At 28.7% G+C, this 18,498-nt stretch overlaps 2 protein-coding genes across 3 annotated transcripts; one reads left to right on the forward strand and one right to left on the reverse strand.

The window, feature by feature from the left end:
* Positions 1-395: 395 nt before the first annotated feature.
* Positions 396-1,002, reverse strand: LOC148199245 (uncharacterized). Of its 2 annotated transcripts, none has more exons than XM_088114143.1 (2): positions 780-1,002; positions 396-684 (listed from the first exon to the last, which is right to left on the reverse strand). In XM_088114143.1, exon 2 carries the CDS (start codon positions 667-669, stop codon positions 472-474), a length of 198 nt encoding a protein of 65 aa, XP_087970269.1. In that variant the 5' UTR covers positions 670-684; positions 780-1,002; the 3' UTR covers positions 396-471. The 2 variants fall into 2 exon arrangements, with proteins under 2 accessions (XP_087970269.1, XP_087970270.1); XM_088114144.1 differs by having other exon boundaries at positions 396-689.
* A 7,488-nt stretch (positions 1,003-8,490) lies between these two features.
* Positions 8,491-13,283, forward strand: LOC124843002 (protein trichome birefringence-like 19). The gene is made up of 2 exons (XM_047319624.2): positions 8,491-9,063; positions 12,363-13,283. The coding sequence occupies exons 1-2, from the start codon at positions 8,557-8,559 to the stop codon at positions 13,167-13,169; spliced, it is 1,314 nt and encodes a 437-aa protein (XP_047175580.2). The 5' UTR covers positions 8,491-8,556; the 3' UTR covers positions 13,170-13,283.
* The last annotated feature ends 5,215 nt before the right edge of the window (positions 13,284-18,498 follow it).

Genomic DNA, 18,498 nt, shown 5'->3' on the forward strand with positions numbered 1-18,498 from the left:
AAACTCATTAATCCATTTTCTGCTACTTTTCCACCTTCCATTTTCATCTAAGTGCCTCAGAAAACAAACTCATACAAATTCTGCAAAGCTTTTGCATGCTTTTTACTAAGACAAGAGAAAAGTTTTATACTTAAGTCTAATCTCGTAAAACCAATTAGTCTGAAATAACATATCTACACAAATCTTTCTAGCATAAATTCTAACTTGATTTTGATTTCATATTAAAAATTTTAAACTTAACTTAATCACACAAAATTAATTTGAAAAATGAAATTTTATATACACTTATGTACTCTAGATTAGACTTATTTCTAATCGGATATAAGAGTTCTAACCCATACATAACATGATTAGTAGCACTAATTATAGTGGATATATAGCAGAAGCTAAAATCATTGAAATTTAAAGATGAACAGCAGAAGCTTAATTATTGAAGAGTTTTTACCAATAGATACAGTGAACAATAATACATCATAAAGCGAAGGTTCTGGACTTAGGAGAATCAGCAATTTTTAAGGTCTCTTCAATGAGTTTTCTGGCCTTTCTGCTTCTTATCTCGACTCTCATGCTCTCACTCTTCTCCATCTTATCATAAGGTTTCTTCAGTTTGAAAGACCTTATTTTGGATTTTAGAGACCCTACCAACCTTCCCAGACCCATCATCACCATCTTTGCTGATTAATTCTGCTCTAAAACAGTCAAAGGTAAAAACAACAAGCACTGCATGATGAACAGGCACAAAGAAAAAGAATGAAAAAACAAGAGGGTCAGAAACAAACCTTGTGCCTTGCTAGATAATGCAGAAAAAGATGAAAACAAAACTACACTTCTTGTAGAAAGAAGAATCAAAAGGGTATGTGATATGATGAACAAAGTAGTTTGTGTTTGTGTGTTAAAAGGGAAAGGAAGGAAATCAATGAATTCAAGTGTTTGCTTCTGAATGTGAGAATTGCTGTGAAATGTTAAGCATTAAGAGCATGGAAGTAACCACGCATATACCAGTCAAGATATATATATATATATATATTTATGGATTCAGAGTTCTACATAATTTAAGTATTGATTATTCAGAACCATAAAAAAGGTTTTAATTAGTAGTTTTTTTTTACCGAAATTTGTAATAATTAAATTATGCAAATGAGTTCCTAAAAAAAGTAATGGAAATAAGATGGAATACAGAATTTAATTGTAAAAAAAAAAAGACGGATGATAGATGACTAATCTCTTGTTTTCTTTATTTTATTTATAATGTGTAATTAAATTAGCAAAGAAAATTGTATTTTTAAATAATTATGCAAGAGGTTAAATTCTTTATTAAGTGGTCGAAAGGTCACTGTTTGTTTGTTTGTGTAGAAAGGAATTCCCTGTACTTTAAATGTGTGGCTTTAATCCTGAAATTTATATGTACAACATTTTGTTTTCTTTGGCTATATTTTAAAAGGTTGACTATAAAATTCTTAAAAACTCATTTAGAATTTAATTTATATGTACTATCAGTGTAACGCTTTTTTTATTTATATATATAAATAAATGTATTAAAAATTAACTATTTTATTTTATTCATTAATACAGCATGTTGATAAGAATTTTATTATACGAAAATGTTTAACAATAAGAGATTAGTTCGTAAATTAAGCTCTTAATTGTACAACGTGTGTGGGCAATTATTCATAGTTATAAATAGGAGATTAAATTGGGTGTGATTTGTAGTTAAGTCACCATCATCTTTTCTAAAGTATTAAATTCAGTATTTTATATGCTAATTATTTTGAATAATCAAAGATAAGGATGAGTTATTGACCTACATCCACTCAATCTCTAAAGAGGATTTCTTACACTTTATATATTACTCATAGTATCAAATGAAAATTTCTGTTATAATAAAAAACAGAATTAAATATATAGATTATTAGATCAGAGTTTAACAATTAGATATACACATATACATAACAATTAAATGTATATCACGGGATTTTTAGAAATATATATATATATATATATATATATATATATATATATATATATATATATATATATATATATATATATATATATATATATATCACATGACTATTACTCAATTTGTTACTTTGTTATGATGATTGTATCACAGGATATAAATAAACTATAAAATGTAAAAAATACATTCCATTAAAAAAAATGGAGGGATAATTAAGAAATTCGCATAGTTAACAAAGTTTTCAATTGGAGTGATGCTTTTACCTCATCTTTTCTTTGTACCTTCCCAATTTTTTTAAAATTTCAGATATATTTTTTTACTTTTTATTTTTTAAAATCCTAATCTCAATCTCCTCTCACTTTCACTTTGAACCATAAGTCCTCACCCTCCACTGTCACTTTCTCTCTTTTTCTTAATTTTCACTTCCGTTAACACAATATTTTCCATCTCTTTTCAAATTCCGCGAGATTCACAGAACACCTAGTGATTATCTAAGAGAAGTTCAGCTCCTGCAGCCTAAATGGTTTGGTTTACAATAGCAAGGGTTATCTCCTGGTGGTTTAGAGTTAATTTAAGTATAGATTTTCAAGTTTGGTTATTTAAAGACAATGAAGTGGAGAATAAAATTTTAACAGATTATATTATGGATTCATGATACTTCAAAACTCATCAGAAGTTATAAATATTTTAAATTTATACCATGCAGAATTTGCTTTTTTTTGTCCAATTTTGTGTTAAGGAAAGTGAAAATTAAAAGAAAGAGAAAGTGAAAGTGAAAGGCGATTGGAATTATTAGAGTTTTAAAAAATAAAAAATAAAATTGATAAAAGTAAAAAGTAAAAAGGATAAATTTAGAATTTAAAAAAAATTAGAAAGATGTAGGGAGAAAATGAGGTGGTGAAGGGAGCATCACTCTTTCACTTGTGATGTTATGAAATGAAGCCCATTTGAATTTTTTTTTCGGCCCAATACGTGTAATATGTGGGAGAACAGAGTGGAAATTTCTTCCTTCACCCCGATGTTTTCTTTCTGCATCCCATATTTTTCAAAATTACAATTATACTCTTTATGTAATTATTGTAGTATGGTTTTGAATTGTATAGATATGTCTGATTGTATAGTCCGTAAGATAAATTTAAAAGTCGTTTAGAATGTAAATTATTTTTTATCGTACAATTTATAATACAAAATTATATTCTGAATTATACAATAATATAACTTTACCTCCCGCAATACAAGCATAATTATTATTTTGATTTCTTGTTTTCCATTAACATGAAAATTAGATAATTTAATATTTTAGTAGACTTAATTATATTTTATCATTCTACTGTCATCAATGTATACGGTTTTCTATTCTTAAAAGTGTTTTGCACAAATTAAATTCATTAAAAGTTTTTATTATTTGAATTAAAGTTAGGGTTATATATGTTTTTGATCCCTTAACTTTTAACGAAAATTAAAATTAGTCTCTCTTCAAAACTTTGGCCTAATTTACAAAATTTGGTTAAAAAGACTAAATTCACACATTTTTAAAGTTTGAAGACTAAATTAGTCCAAAGTTTTGAAGAGGGACTAATTCTAATTTTCGCTGAAAGTTAATGAATTAAAAACATATTTAATCCTTAAAGTTATTTCACCAGTTTTATTTTATTCAAAGCTCTGCGAATCCTTATTTTTGCATTAAGATAATTTGATATTTAAGGCAAATTTAAGGTGGAAATGATTCAAAATATTATTAGAGCATATGTCTTTTGAACATAATATATATATATATATATATATATATTTAAAAGAGTTAGAACAAGCACAAGCGTACTATTATATTTATTTATTTATTTTTGTTGATAAAGAAAGTAAATAAAAAAATTCAAGAAAGTAGATGGAAAAAAGGTGATAGAAATATAGTTGAACACGGAAGAAAGAGAAAAATGATTTGATTTTTTTTTTTTGTAAATAACATTGCTTTGATTTTTTTTTTTTTGTAAAATTTGTTTTTAGAAAATATATTCTATAAATCAATTATATTTTAAAAATAACAAATTTTACAAATAATTATTTTTAAAAAATTTTAAAATAACTTTTTAAAATTTTCAATATATAATACCGTGAAAATCTGATGGGTTAATTTTAATATGTCAAGTATCAATAATAAAAGTTATTAAATACTGAACGTTGATATATATGAATCATTATTGTTTATTAAATTAATTAATGGATGAACTTTATTTTTTAATAAATCTATTATATGAATTTATTTGTAGGTAAAATAAATGGATGATAAGCAAATGAATTGTTATCTAATTGAGTGTAAAAATAGAAAAAAAAAATGTATTTATTTAGGATGCAACTTTATTTGATATATAGGTCTTTCTGTTCGCATAATTTTCTTAAATGTTGTAGAATCAAATAACCTAAAAACCATATATTTTTTTATACTTTATTTTTCATTATTTTTTCTTATTTTTGTTGAATAAGGAAAAAGAAGGAGTAAAGGATGATGAAAAGGTCGAGTGAGGTACAATGATGATTATTGTAAGATGTGAGAAAAAGAAGTAATAGATGGAATATTGAAGATTTCCAACGTAAAAGGCTTCAAAAAGAGAACATGACAATGAAAGAGATAACATGTAATTTAGTTTAGGTGTAAAGTTAAACTTTCTCACATTATTAGCTTCGTTACCACGTTCCTCCTCAATTATTGCTGGGCCTTCCTCCACATTAACTTCAACACAACATTTTTATAAAAAAAAAATTATGAGATTAAAATTTAATTTTTTTAAAATATTTTTTCATTGTTATAAAAAAAATTGTATCTTATTTTTTATGTCACGTTAATTAGATTTTATGAGATTAAAATTATAATATATAAAAAATATTGTGTGAGAATGTATTTATGAAGGACCACATGCTCTAGGTGGATATGTGTGTGGTATACACTCTCTCAAATCCCTCTAGTATTCTTCTCTCTATAGCCTTGGTATTTTTTTCATTCTGATTATCTTCAAATTAATTTGCATTAGGTTCAGTGATTCTACTACAATACCCAACTCTGATTACTCATACATTTAGTTTTCTTTTACTGTATACGATTGAGACATTAATCTATGAAAATATGTCCATACATTTTCCACTTCTAAACAAAATTGTACACCAGTAATACCTTTTTCTATGCAATCTATATTGGGGGTATTTATTTTGCATTCATTTGTGATATTGTTTCTTTCGGCTGTGTTTGAATTTGAAAATAAATTTGAAAAAATGAATTTGAGAAAAAAAGTAGGTATATAATTGTTTCAATTAAGGAAAATGTTGTGAGAAATGAAATGATTTGAAATTATAAAAGTTAGTGAATGATGTGATAGGTTTGATTGATTGTGTACTGTATGTCGGCAGTTAACTATTCAGTAAGAAAATGATCTTTCAGTCTGAAAATTAATATGAACAATAAAAATTATTAATAGACAGTTAATGAAAATAATAGTCATTGATTGATAATTAATATGAATAATGTCATTTATTGGTAATAAATGGGTCAGACCTAATAGTAAGTTCAATATAGTATTTATAAATATATGTAAAAGGAAAGGTCAAGTAATTAATTATAATTAATTATCTTTATTACAATATTATTACGTAAAGTTGTTTACTTAAACGTTAGAGTCTCTTTGATAGGTATCCTCCCATATAGTAAAAAATCATTTTGTAAAGGGTCATTCTTAAATGGGTGCTCGCATTATATTTGACATTAGTGAAAACAAAAGTGATCAGCACCGTTTAGAGGGAGGTGAAAGTTATAATAAATCTAATCCAATATCTTTAGAATTATTAATTTCATTATAGAGGTTTATAGCATGAAAGTTGAAAGTTGTGGATGATGTATCAATGATTTTCATCATTTGTTTACTTTTTGTGTTATGGTATTCAACAATTATAGTTGTGGTGGAGAAGCTTTCTGAGTTTAACCATTTCATTCCACTCAAGGTTGAATATACCAATAAATAATTACTAAAGCTTTTGTTAATAACATAGTTGGGGTATCTCGTTTTATTGTTACAAAGAGAGGCACAATTTTTATTACCTCATTTTGGAAACTTGTTAGGAGTTCTTTAAATTGTGTATCAAGCCAAGTGTATTAAAAAAAAAAGTTGAATAAGTAAATATTTGGAAAATGCATGCACTCTAGTCAAGTTGGGTACGTTGGTCAAACCTGGATCTGGTTTTACTTACTACAATTGTTTGAATTAATGTTGTCACAAAGAAGTAAACGTCGTGGTCTGATTAGTTATACTACCTAACCGGACACTCGTGTCTTCTTCGATCCAAATCATGTTGTTTCCAATTGCAATCTTGTTTGCCTGTAATAAATTACCATTGATGAACAAACAAACTTCAAAGGGAATAATCAATTACAGAGGAAATTGAATTCAAGGTGGTTGTGCATTCCTTTTCTTTCATCCATTACTCTCTAATTTCTTCTTCTGCATTCAACTTCAACTTTGCTACTACAAAACTCACAGATTAAATCAGTCATACCTAATCAAAGGATAAACATGAAGCTACATATATAGTCTTGTAGATATCTTTTATTTTTCTAAATTATTATATTATATGATAAACTGGAGAATTAACATTTAATTAGGTTATTGTTGAATCGATTAAATATCAAATCAGTCATCAATTAATTAGTCCCCACATTTAATTTTAATTAAATCAAATTCTCATTATATATTACAAGCTTGCCATAATTGTTTTATGGTAGTCTTGATCATGACCTGCGGTTCTTACATGTGTCCTGATATGTTATGATTGCACAGACAAAGATTAACGAACCCAATATTTCTATTTCTTAACCCATTCATCATCCTACCACATTTGACTATTGTCCTCAAAATTATTAGGTAGTATTCCGAAACCAGCTTCGTAATATAATTAATGAGTCACATGAGTTTCTAACATCACCAACATAATTCAAAGGGGAAATATTAAAAAATAATCGCACTATAACAACTTTTTACAGCAAAAATTTCAGAAGAGTCTTCCATGGAAAAGCTGTGATCCGTCTTTTATTTAATAAAGAATATCAAATTCAAAAAGTTGATATATTATTTAATATCACAGAAATACAAAATCCATTCTATAATTTAGAAAACGAAGATTATTCGAATAGTATAAATTAAGAGAATTTGGAGTTCATTATATTAGAAATATAGATCTGGATCTAAAATTCTGACCTGCAAGCTTGATTATATTCCTGATCAATATATTGTCACTTGTCAAATTCAATCTATGTCTTGAACAAATTAAGAAAGTGAAATGTCTAATTTACCCCTGAATGTAGACAACTAAAATATTCCACTTTCCAAGGTGAAAATATGTTTTCGATGAATGATCACGGATCTCGATGTAGTTTACTTTATGCAATTTGTAAATGCAAATTAATTATCAACCTAATTGTTTCGATTTGATGAGTCGATCATCATCAAATAATTTGTAAATATTCCTGAGTCATTCGTGTCTGTCTTGAAGTTATATTCAAAAAGTATTTGGACTAAGTGATTTTTTTAATGATTCTATAATAAAATTGGGTTATGAAAAATATATTTTATATTAATGTCAAATTTATATTTTAAAATTTTGTAATGGATTTCTAATTAAATCAGATTGTTCGTTAATAATATTTATTATTCTTATTAATCATCAATAACTGATTTTATTATTCCAATTAACTACTCATTAATGATTTTATTATTCTTATTAATTATTAATTAATGGTTTTTATTACTTCAATTAATTATTCATTAATTATATTAATTACTATCTTTGCCAGTTACTAAATTGTTGGCTGACGAAGGTCATACATATGTTTTAACCTTATTGAGAAATTAAAATCTTTTCTGTTTTAAAGTTCCTGTTACTTTTTTTTTTTATATATTTTTTTACCTTATTACACTTAATTATTTTATTTTATTATTTCTCTTGTTTTCTCCACCCATTTTTACTGATTTCAGATTTTTATTAAAAAAGCAAAGCACAATATTATGTAAGTCAACACTGGAACATATTATAAAGATATTATATACCTACTCATCTAAGTAGTAGTTGCTTTGGTACGAATAGAACACATTTCATGATTTCTAATAAAATATGTTGTTGTAGAAATAAGGTGCATGCATTGATAAAAAAGAAACACAGTCTGTTTTCAAAGATTAATCACTGTAAAAGTATTTGTGTTATTAATAACGTTTCATAGTAGGACAAAGAAAAAGACAATTTCCAAATATTATATTTCTCTGTGCATAGCGCATGGGTTATGACAACCAAAAATCCAAAAACTTTCCTCAAAAGACGTCTCATGCATGTCTGAAAAAATATATATAACCTCAGGGAAATTTAACTAAGTGTAATTAATTAAGAAAGAAACTTTCTTAAGTACTTGCAATCATAATCAAAATGTAAAAATTAAAATAAAATAAAGCTGTCGTAAGTTAATTTGCACAGACAAGATATTTTATATAAGAAAAACATCTCCATTGTTGTATACCTTGTATGTGTTTGTTCCTACCTTTCTCTTCTCTTTCTCCCTCTTTCCAAAAATGAAGTTCCAAATCGTAGAGCTTCTGTTTGGTAAAAGCACCCCAAAACAAATGATCCCAAAAGTGACTTTACTTGCAGTGTTTGCCATACTGCTGTTCACTGTCACACCACTGTCATACCCTTTGTTCAGATACTCTTCATCATCACTCAAGAACAAAGAATCCAAGAAGCCATACTCAGCATTTGATGATCTGAACGAGTCTGCGAGCCTGCCTTCGACTTCCATCAAGAAGTGTGACATTTTCAGTGGAGAATGGGTTCCAAACCCAAAGGCTCCATATTACTCAAACAAAACATGCTGGGCTATTCATGAACACCAAAACTGCATGAAGTATGGTAGACCAGATTCTGAGTTCATGAAGTGGAAATGGAAGCCAAATGGATGTGAACTTCCTGTCTTCAACCCTTTCCAGTTTCTTGAACTTGTAAGGGGAAAATCAATGGCATTTGTTGGAGACTCAGTTGGCAGAAACCAGATGCAGTCCATGATTTGCCTCCTATCAAGGGTAAGTTTTTCTTACTTTTTACCTGCTTCTTTCTATCTATAACTACATTTCTTTTCCATTGTTTTTGTTTTCTCTACCATTTTGAACCGATTATATATACACACACATATATAATATGCTCTAATATTGGTTCATAATTAAAAATTTTTAAGCTTCTGCTAAGACTATTCTGGTGTAAGTTTTTGATCCATCAAGAGCATGTCAGCTGGTTAGTTTTTGTTTTTAATATTAATTTTTTATTTATAATTCATAAAAATATGATATAATTTTTCTCTTGGTGTTTTCATAACTTATTACATAGTGGAAAGAGTCTAGTTTTAACGTTTGACCCTACTTTTGAGAGATTATTTTTCTGGCAGACAGTAATGCTTAAAAAGAAAAACCAAACTTTTTAAAATTAGTTTTGGATCTGATTACATTGCAAGCCTTTATCTTACCTAAAATTCAGAGCCACAAATATTAAATATCTTAATAGTTAGTAGATAATAATACTGCCCTTTTCCTCTCCTTTATGGAAATCTAAACTTTGTGATATTTTAAGTTTAAAATTTTGAAGTGAAGAAGGTGAGATTTCAAATCTATGAGCAGACATAATCACTACTATTCTTCTAATGTCTGCAGACACGTGAAGATTAGACACCAATAACGTTTTAGTCAAATAAATCACTATCTTAACTTTATCTTCAGCGTGTTAATTATTCCACTAATAATCATACACTGTTTTTGAAAGCTATGTAATACAATTAATCAGCACGTATTTGATTTTTTCCAAATGTCTCTATCCCTATCTTGTTCGATGAGTTGTTATCCATATAACAATATATTGTAACACTTTTTATTACCATTTTTATCACATCATCATCCTCTCAAATATCTTTTTCCTCTTTTCATCTTATCTCTTTTTCTTGAACAGATTTTATTGAAAAAGTATATGGATGCTGTTTTTTTTCCTATTTCGATTATATATACGTTGTCCTTTACCATTGTGGCTGGTTTGTTCACCTAAGCCTTTACGGTATTCAAGGATTAGGTAAATGATCAAAGGAAAGTAACATGCATGCCGAGGAATCGAATCTTTTTCCTGGAAACTGTGCCAATCACATTCAATTCAACTCGTCACACCTTGTTCTCCACGTCTGTGTCTAGCTACCACATAAAAGAAAATGTATAATATTAATCTTAAATTAGTGTTGCTAAATTTTCCAAAAACCATTAATCAGTCCAACTGATAGCAATTAATTTCTCTATCAAAAGATTTAAGTTTTCTACACAGAAAAAAAAAGTGTCGGTTTAATTTTTGTCCCCTCTTTATGTATATCTAACTAACTAGACTTCCATTATTGAAAACTTCAAAAATTTATACTTGTGATACACAATAGTACTCCCACAATTACCCTATGGGGGAAGCTACCCTGCAAGTAACTTAGTCACACTTTCAAAAAGAAAAAACTCAGTCACTGTTGATGGTAGCAGAACTTTTCATTCTATTGGCTTCTGCTTTGAATTATACAGTGGTATTATTATGAAGAGTTTATGTCAACTTGCATTTCAGACAGCAATAATTGTTCAAGTCCTGCCAAACCTGAAAGTAAAATGGTTGAGAATTGAGCTTTCGCATTTAATTATAAGATGTCGTTAACACTTAATTATTCATCAGGTCATAAAGGAAAACAAAATGAAGAATTAATACATAAAAACATGTAACTTGGTATGGCACATAAAATGTACCTGATGATTATAGTGAGTGTGTGTTAAGGAGCACTATTTGCTTGTATGACACAGGGAAAAGAAAAACACAAGGTACCCCAGCCTGTTGTTGTTTTATGTCAGGTTGTCTTTTGACATTCCAACCATTCTGCATAAGGCTATTAGCTAAGTGGTTGTTTGGATCAGTATAATTATTATACTACGTTTGGTTGTTTTTATAGAATTCTTTTCAGTTTGTCTTGATCCTCTTTTACAATATTCCTTCTTCTTTTTACATTACTTTAAAGTGGAGATAGTTAAGATAATGAAATTTGTATAATGTTTCTGAAAATTATGTAAACAGCTAAGTTAATTCATCAGTTTCTTGTAAATTGAGGTCTTGTGTGTGGGAACAAAAGTGACAAAATGAAGCAGTTAGGACTTGCTATTATAGGTTCAAGTTGTAATACCAAACTGTATCCAATACAAGAAAGAAAGATTGGGAGAAAAGAGAGACATAGAGAGGAGAACTATAAAGGTGGTGTTAAGAGAGTTGAATAATTGTTGAAGCTGAACCAAAATAATAGATCTTGTTGAGAGGTCACATTTCTGAAATTAGAAAAACCAGAGATGCTGTTGTGCACGTCAAATACTCTTTGATAACATTAGGACTATGCATTGGGCTAAGTGGTTGGTTGAATATGAAATTAATGGGAAATTAAAGCTTAGCCAACCAAATCCATATCTACATGCATGGACAAAATTTCATATTAGTCTGTGTTTGAAGGGAATCTGAGATGAGAGACCAGATGGGACCACTCAATTATTTTATTTATTCCAAATACAAAAGTGAATATATCATAATGTATTATTGCCATTAGCGTAATGCATTATTAATAAGATTAGCTATCCATTTCTGTGTCTTTTCCGGAAAAGTTCACATGTAAACAATACACCTATGAGCTGGATCCTCCGAGTTTGTAACATGCAGCTTTTCCCTGGGAACACAAAAACATGACTTAGGATAATAAAGGAGGCTAAAAGGAAATGCTCTAAAGGTGATGTTACATGGAATAATTTCAGAATTTGGCAATTGTTTAGGAGCTTAAAATTAGCAGTACTTATAGTACAAAGATGAGTGGATTCTCTGAAAGTTTGAAACTTAACTATAACTTTTAGCAGTGACATGTGTGCCTCGGCTTCATACAATAGTGTTACAGAATACAAAACTATGGTGGGACACTCACTTGTGTAAAAACAGCATTATTCTTAGTTAATGCAATAGTTGTTCTAGATTGATAATTTTGTTTGTTGCAGACAGAGTACAGTTTAGGCTAATAAAAGAATAATACATTGCTGTTGTTATTCCTACCACAGGAATATAAAAATACATATAAGTTGAGTACGCATCACGTCATGCATTATTGTATAATAATAGTAACAAGTATACGCATTTGAAAGAAACGACAGTTGATGTTTGTTTGGTAGCAAAATGGCGTTTATTTGACATTCACCTGTTTGTTGTTTGCTTTTATTTTGTTTGGCAAAGGAGCATATTTTGATTTGGTTGTTTTGTACGAGTATTCTGTAACCATTTTGTTGGAATTTGGTAGGTGGAATGGCCCATAGATGTATCGTATAAAAGAGATGATTACTTTATGAGGTGGAAGTACCCAAGTTACAACTTCACCATGGCTGCTTTTTGGACAACTCATTTGGTGAGATCCAAAGAAGCAGATTCAAAGGGGCCAGGCCCAACTGGCCTATGCAACCTTTACCTTGACGAGCCAGATGAGAAATGGATAACCCAAATTGAAGATTTTGACTATGTTATTCTCAACGGAGGACATTGGTTTACACGTTCAATGGTGTTCTATGAGAAACAAAAAATTGTTGGGTGCCATTACTGCCTCTTGGAGAATGTCCCTGACTTAACCATGTACTATGGCTACAGAAAGGCTTTCAGGACTGCTTTTAAGGCCATCAATAGATTAGAGAACTTCAAAGGCACAGTCTTTCTTAGGACATTTGCCCCTTCACATTTTGAAAATGGGTTGTGGAATCAGGGTGGGAACTGCATTAGAACTAAGCCATTTAGGAGCAATGAGACACAGTTAGAGGGACTAGATTTGGAGTTTTATATGATTCAGTTGGAGGAGTTCAAAATTGCTGAAAAGGAAGCAAGAAAAAAGGGTTTGAAATATAGGCTGTTTGATGTCACACAAGCATCGATGTTGAGACCAGATGGTCACCCAAGTAGATATGGTCATTCGCCTAATGAAAATGTGACACTGTACAATGATTGTGTTCATTGGTGTTTGCCTGGTCCTATAGACACATGGAGTGATTTTCTGCTCGGAATGTTGAAGATGGAGGGTGTGAGATCGGCTGAAGAGAGGCTTCATTTGCGTTCGAATTGACAAATCAATTTTATCAGATATTTCTGTAACCTTGCTTGTAATTGTAAACTTCATTGCGCACATGTATTGTAAATCCTTTTTAAAGTAAGATCGAATTTGATCACCCCTTTTATAGCTTTTTGGTGTTCCTTATGTTTACACATTTCAGAATGCAAGTAAGGACCACTTGAATGACAGAACTCACTATTCAATCTGAAAGGACCACTTGAACAAACTCAGATGTTCCTCAAACCAAATGTAGAGATGCACTAGACATGAATTGGAATTTATAGTAACATGTAGAAATCAAGAAAATTTCTGTTTCCTTATATGTTCTTATACTTGTAATTGCTTCTTAGCTTCTTTTGATCCTAAATAAGCAAAATGTATATATATCCCCAGCTGCACTTGCCATGAAATAAATCAGTGTAAACAGTAAGTTTTTTTTAGCAATAAAAATACATTGAAATTTGTACTTTAAAAGTCTTTCTAATATATTTTAAAACATCAAAATCTATATCTATTAGTGTTTTTTAAAAACACATAAAAATACAATAAATAATCCAAATTCAAAATAATAAACTTGAAGTGAAGAACTACTAGAAAATTTGTACAGGAATGTGAAAATGTTTATTCTAGATCCATCTCCACCACTCATTACATCTGACGGTGCGCAAGAATCGGGACCAACATGAACCCAGATTGAAGAAGCCCATCAGCAAAACCCAGTAGTTGGCACATCCAATCCAACTACTCAAGCATTATTTATTATATTGATATATGTTTCATTTGCATGATTGATAGTTAAATATCATTAAACATTGGGATCACCAAAGTAAATTTTATATTTTTCAGTAAAACCTTCTTTATAGACAGTTTTCTAAATTTAAAAACTTAACTATCTATTGACTATGTTAGAACTTATTTAATGGATTACATGATGTTGTAGCATGATAACATAATAAGAGAACTTCACGGTCTCGTATGAATATATAGCATTACATTAAATATGAAATTGAAAATCATATTTGAAATATTAGAAGAATAGTAGTCAAAGCCCACAATTTTATGAGAAATTATTAGAGGGTACAAACTGACTCAACAAGTTGGTTATTATTAGTTTAAGAAGGATTTTATTTATTTAAAATAATGGTATATGTATTTACGAAGCCAAACATACTCTTTAAGATGAGTTTTAAGGACTTTTTTTCTTAATCTTTAATGTGTTAAGTGTATTTTTCGTCTTCTTTTCGGTATTCGTCATTCATAGACAGATAGTGACGGATTTGTAAAAAATGCTCGAGTGCTTTAAATAACAATTCATGTTGTAAAAATGAATATAAACTATTTGTCTCATTTCGTGCACTATATATAGGATAATTAATGGTTTTTGAGCTCTCACCTATATGGACTTGGGTGGGTCAGTGACCCATTTATCTCATGCACTAGTGGTCTAATTTAGAATGTGCTAAGTTAGAGAATAATACACCAATAGAGTATGATAGACAGGATTAGGGAAAGCTAGAAAAAGGCTGGCTTATGGTCGGGTAAGAACAGCTCGGTGTGTGGTCGGGCAGGAACAAGCCAACTCGTGACCAGATAACATTAGGGCGACTTATGGCTGGGTAGGCACAAGTCGACTTATGGTTAAGTAAGAATAGACTAGCTTGTGGCTAGGTAGGAAGAGGTTGGCTTGGTAGAGGTAGGTCTATTGTCGGGTAGCAGTAGGTAGGCTTGTGGTCTGGTAAGTAAGTGGTCGAGTATCATAGGCCATGCATAATGCAATGAAAAATCTGCAAGTTCTGTGTACCCGGCTACAATCGACCTCTTCCTACCTGGCCACCGCTTCCTATCCTGCCATAAGATGGCCTTTACCTATCCGGTCACAAGCCGACCTCTTTCTACTCACCACAAGTCGACCTCTGCCTACCTGCCACAAGCCAGTCTCTTCTTACCAGGTCACAAACCGGCATGATGGCCACAAGTCGGCCTATTCCTACCCAATCACAAGTCAACCTTTTTCTACGTGACCTTAACCCAGCCTGTCATACTCTAATGGTGTATTATTTTTTAATTTAGTCATTTTGAACCAAACAACTAACTCATGAGATAAATGGACTACTGGTTCACTTAAATCCATGTAGGCACGCTACCATCCGTCTATGAAAGACAGGTATCGAAAGGAGACGAAAAGAAAAATACTTAACATATAGAAGATTCAGAAAGTCTATAAAACTCATTTTTTTCATTGCTCGCTCGACAAGTACAATATATATTTACAATTTTAATATTTAAAAAATAATTTTTTTTCTATTTTTCAGTCCACTGTTTAATTTTATTTACATGTATTAGTTGGGAAACCAAAAATGGATTACAAAAGTACAACAAAATTTAACCCTCAAAATATAGCTATAGATGAAGAAACATAAATGAGGATTAAACATAGAGATAAGAAACTTTAGAAACTAAAGAAATCTGAATCTTTATAAAAATTACAATTTCTTTTTATATAATTGTTGTGTGTCATACATGAATCCAGATGGTTATAAGCTCCTACTGATATTTCTCTATGTCACAATGAGGGTAGGTTTCATCTTCCTATCACATTTTTACTTTTATTTTTATATATTATCTAATAATAAATTAAGAAGATCAAATATTATCTTATCTATAATCATATTCGTATTCAATTAATACGTAAATTATTTTTTGATATAGAATGTTAATTGTTAGTATTAAGTGGAAGGAGTTAATTAAATCTACAACTTTTTCTTATAAACTTTTCAAAACTATCTCGAAATTATTAGTAGGAGAATTCAACCAACAACCTTCTTTCACCCCGTTTTAATTATTTAATACACTTAGAGTTAGAGTTAAATAGTAGCTTCAAATATGTAATATATCATAGATACTTTATGTTATGCTTATATTTTGTAAAAAAAAAATAGCATTTTAGTATAATGTGGGATATTAAATATTAATAACACGGGGACCATAAATTGACAGGTACATATGCAATCAAATACTACAAATAGTGTCATTTGTTAATACTACCAAAAACAAGCAAAACAAGTGGCTAATATTCATGATTGCATATTATTGTCTTGATGATACCCATAACAAAAACGTGGCACCCTCTTTTATGTAATCGATTGAACCCTTTGAAATGCTACACAAACACTTTTTAAAGCACAATATTGCTACATTTTCTTTATCGTGTATATATATATATATAACCATTTGATCAATTTGCTTAAGTTTATATGTATATATAATTTGCTTAAGTTTATATGCTAAAATGTCTGTTACTAAGTAATATGAATAAACAAGTTTATCATATTACTAATCATTTGATCAAGCCTTTTTGTTGAAGGATAATATGAAAGAGACTCATATTAGGGATTTATCTTTTAAGAAGAGATTGTAGTAGTTAAATTTAAGTTGAAATTTCATATTAAATAGAAATGGATAAGAAAATAAATATATAGAAATAAAAGAAAAATAAATATATTATTTTAAAGTTTGTTTTTTTGTTAAAGGTGGTATTTTAAATCTACTATATCAATTAGTTTATATCTCATTATCAGCTTTAAATCTTGTCAGTGTCGTCTCCTTTCAGAATAAAAAAACTAAGAAAATGCTTTGTAGTTAAATTATGAATATTTTTGTAAAGGCTTATGCTAATCCAGATTAAACTAATAAAACAAACTGTAGGCTTAATTTAAAGTATATGCAGCAGCATCAATTTGAAATATTATTCGGTGTAAATTAAATGAAATAGAGATTGCTATTTTGGAAGGTTTTATGAAGGGTAAGAGAATGGATTTTAAGTTTAACTTAATTTTACAACATCAGTTTATAAATTAGATATACATTTTAATTATTAGAAAAAAAATATTCAATAAATAATCAATATTTTAATAACGAATAGTATAATAGGTGGAATAAATAAAAATTTCAATACAATAAATTCTAAAATTTTAAATTTAATTTAACTATATAAAATCGATTTATAAATTCCATCCATTTATATATTTTAAATTAAATTTATTTATATCAATATATAAAATTATAATAAAATAAAAATATAAAAATTGATTTATATATAATTTTGTTATATATATATATATATATATATATATATATATATATATATATATATATATATATATATATATTTTGGAGACCATGGAGGACCACTTACAAGTGGCGTTTAGGATTTTGGCTTCACTTGTACATTATTCTTCCTTAGCTGGCAACTCCTTTGTTTTCAATTAGTTTTTCCGTAAAGTTTCTTCAGAACAATAATGGAAACTCATTATTTATATCTTCACATTATTTTCTCAATTTCACAAAAAAATGAGTTATAAAATGTAGCAATCTCTATTTGCATAAAAAAAAAATCAGTTTTGAAATATCTTTTTATATATGTAAATTTCATTTATAAGACTATTTTTAATTCTATTTTAAACATATTTTAATTAAATTGAACTTTTTAAGAAATAATCATACTTAAAATATCATTGAATATTGCCTATAAATATCTCTCTCAACTTTAATCAACCACTCCTTCCATACTAATGGCATATGGAAACTAAAACTGCATAAATTGACCAATGTCTTCGAGAGGAGTCCCACGCACTATAAACCATTTGTAAAAGCAATTTTTTTTCATAATGTTTTGCAATAATTATTTTTATGTGGTCCAATTATTCTATGCATAAAATCTCATTTTCAATGTGTGTATACGATAAAGTATATATAGGGACTTAAGGCTAATATCTTGTTATTTTTTAATATTTATAATTAATATTTTTTTAAAAATATGAATATCCAAAATTTGGCACCCACACTCCTTTAATTCCTCATCCATCTTTTTTAATGTTGAATTACGATAGATTGACAATTTATTATTCAATATAAGTACTTTACAACTATTTTTTTAATGTTGATTAATTAATTTTTATATAATTATTATATTATCTTTATATTTTGATATTTTATTACTAAGTAGTTATGTGAATATATAAAAATTAATGGTTTTCAAAAATGATTTTGCTTGTGGTGTCAAGTGCCACATATACTTTTGAGCATGGTTATTACTTTATGTCTATTTCTTGGTTGTTTTAATTTTTTTTTTTATTTCAGAATTTGAAGTGCCATGTCCTACCATTACCACGACAAAGACTGTATAGCAAAGGAAAGTAACTAACCTTGAACATATGGCTACCTTTTTCTTATAGACATAATTTTTTTGGGTTTTGAGATGTTTTGTCACCCTGTAAATTATAAATATTATATTGAAGAAGACGTTAAAACTAAAAAGAAAAAACTCTAAGTTATAATTCAT

The sequence above is a fragment of the Vigna umbellata genome, chromosome 4 (assembly GCF_029865625.1).
Source record: "Vigna umbellata cultivar VRB3 chromosome 4, Vumbellata_1.0, whole genome shotgun sequence".
NCBI classification, from domain to species: domain Eukaryota; kingdom Viridiplantae; phylum Streptophyta; class Magnoliopsida; order Fabales; family Fabaceae; genus Vigna; species Vigna umbellata.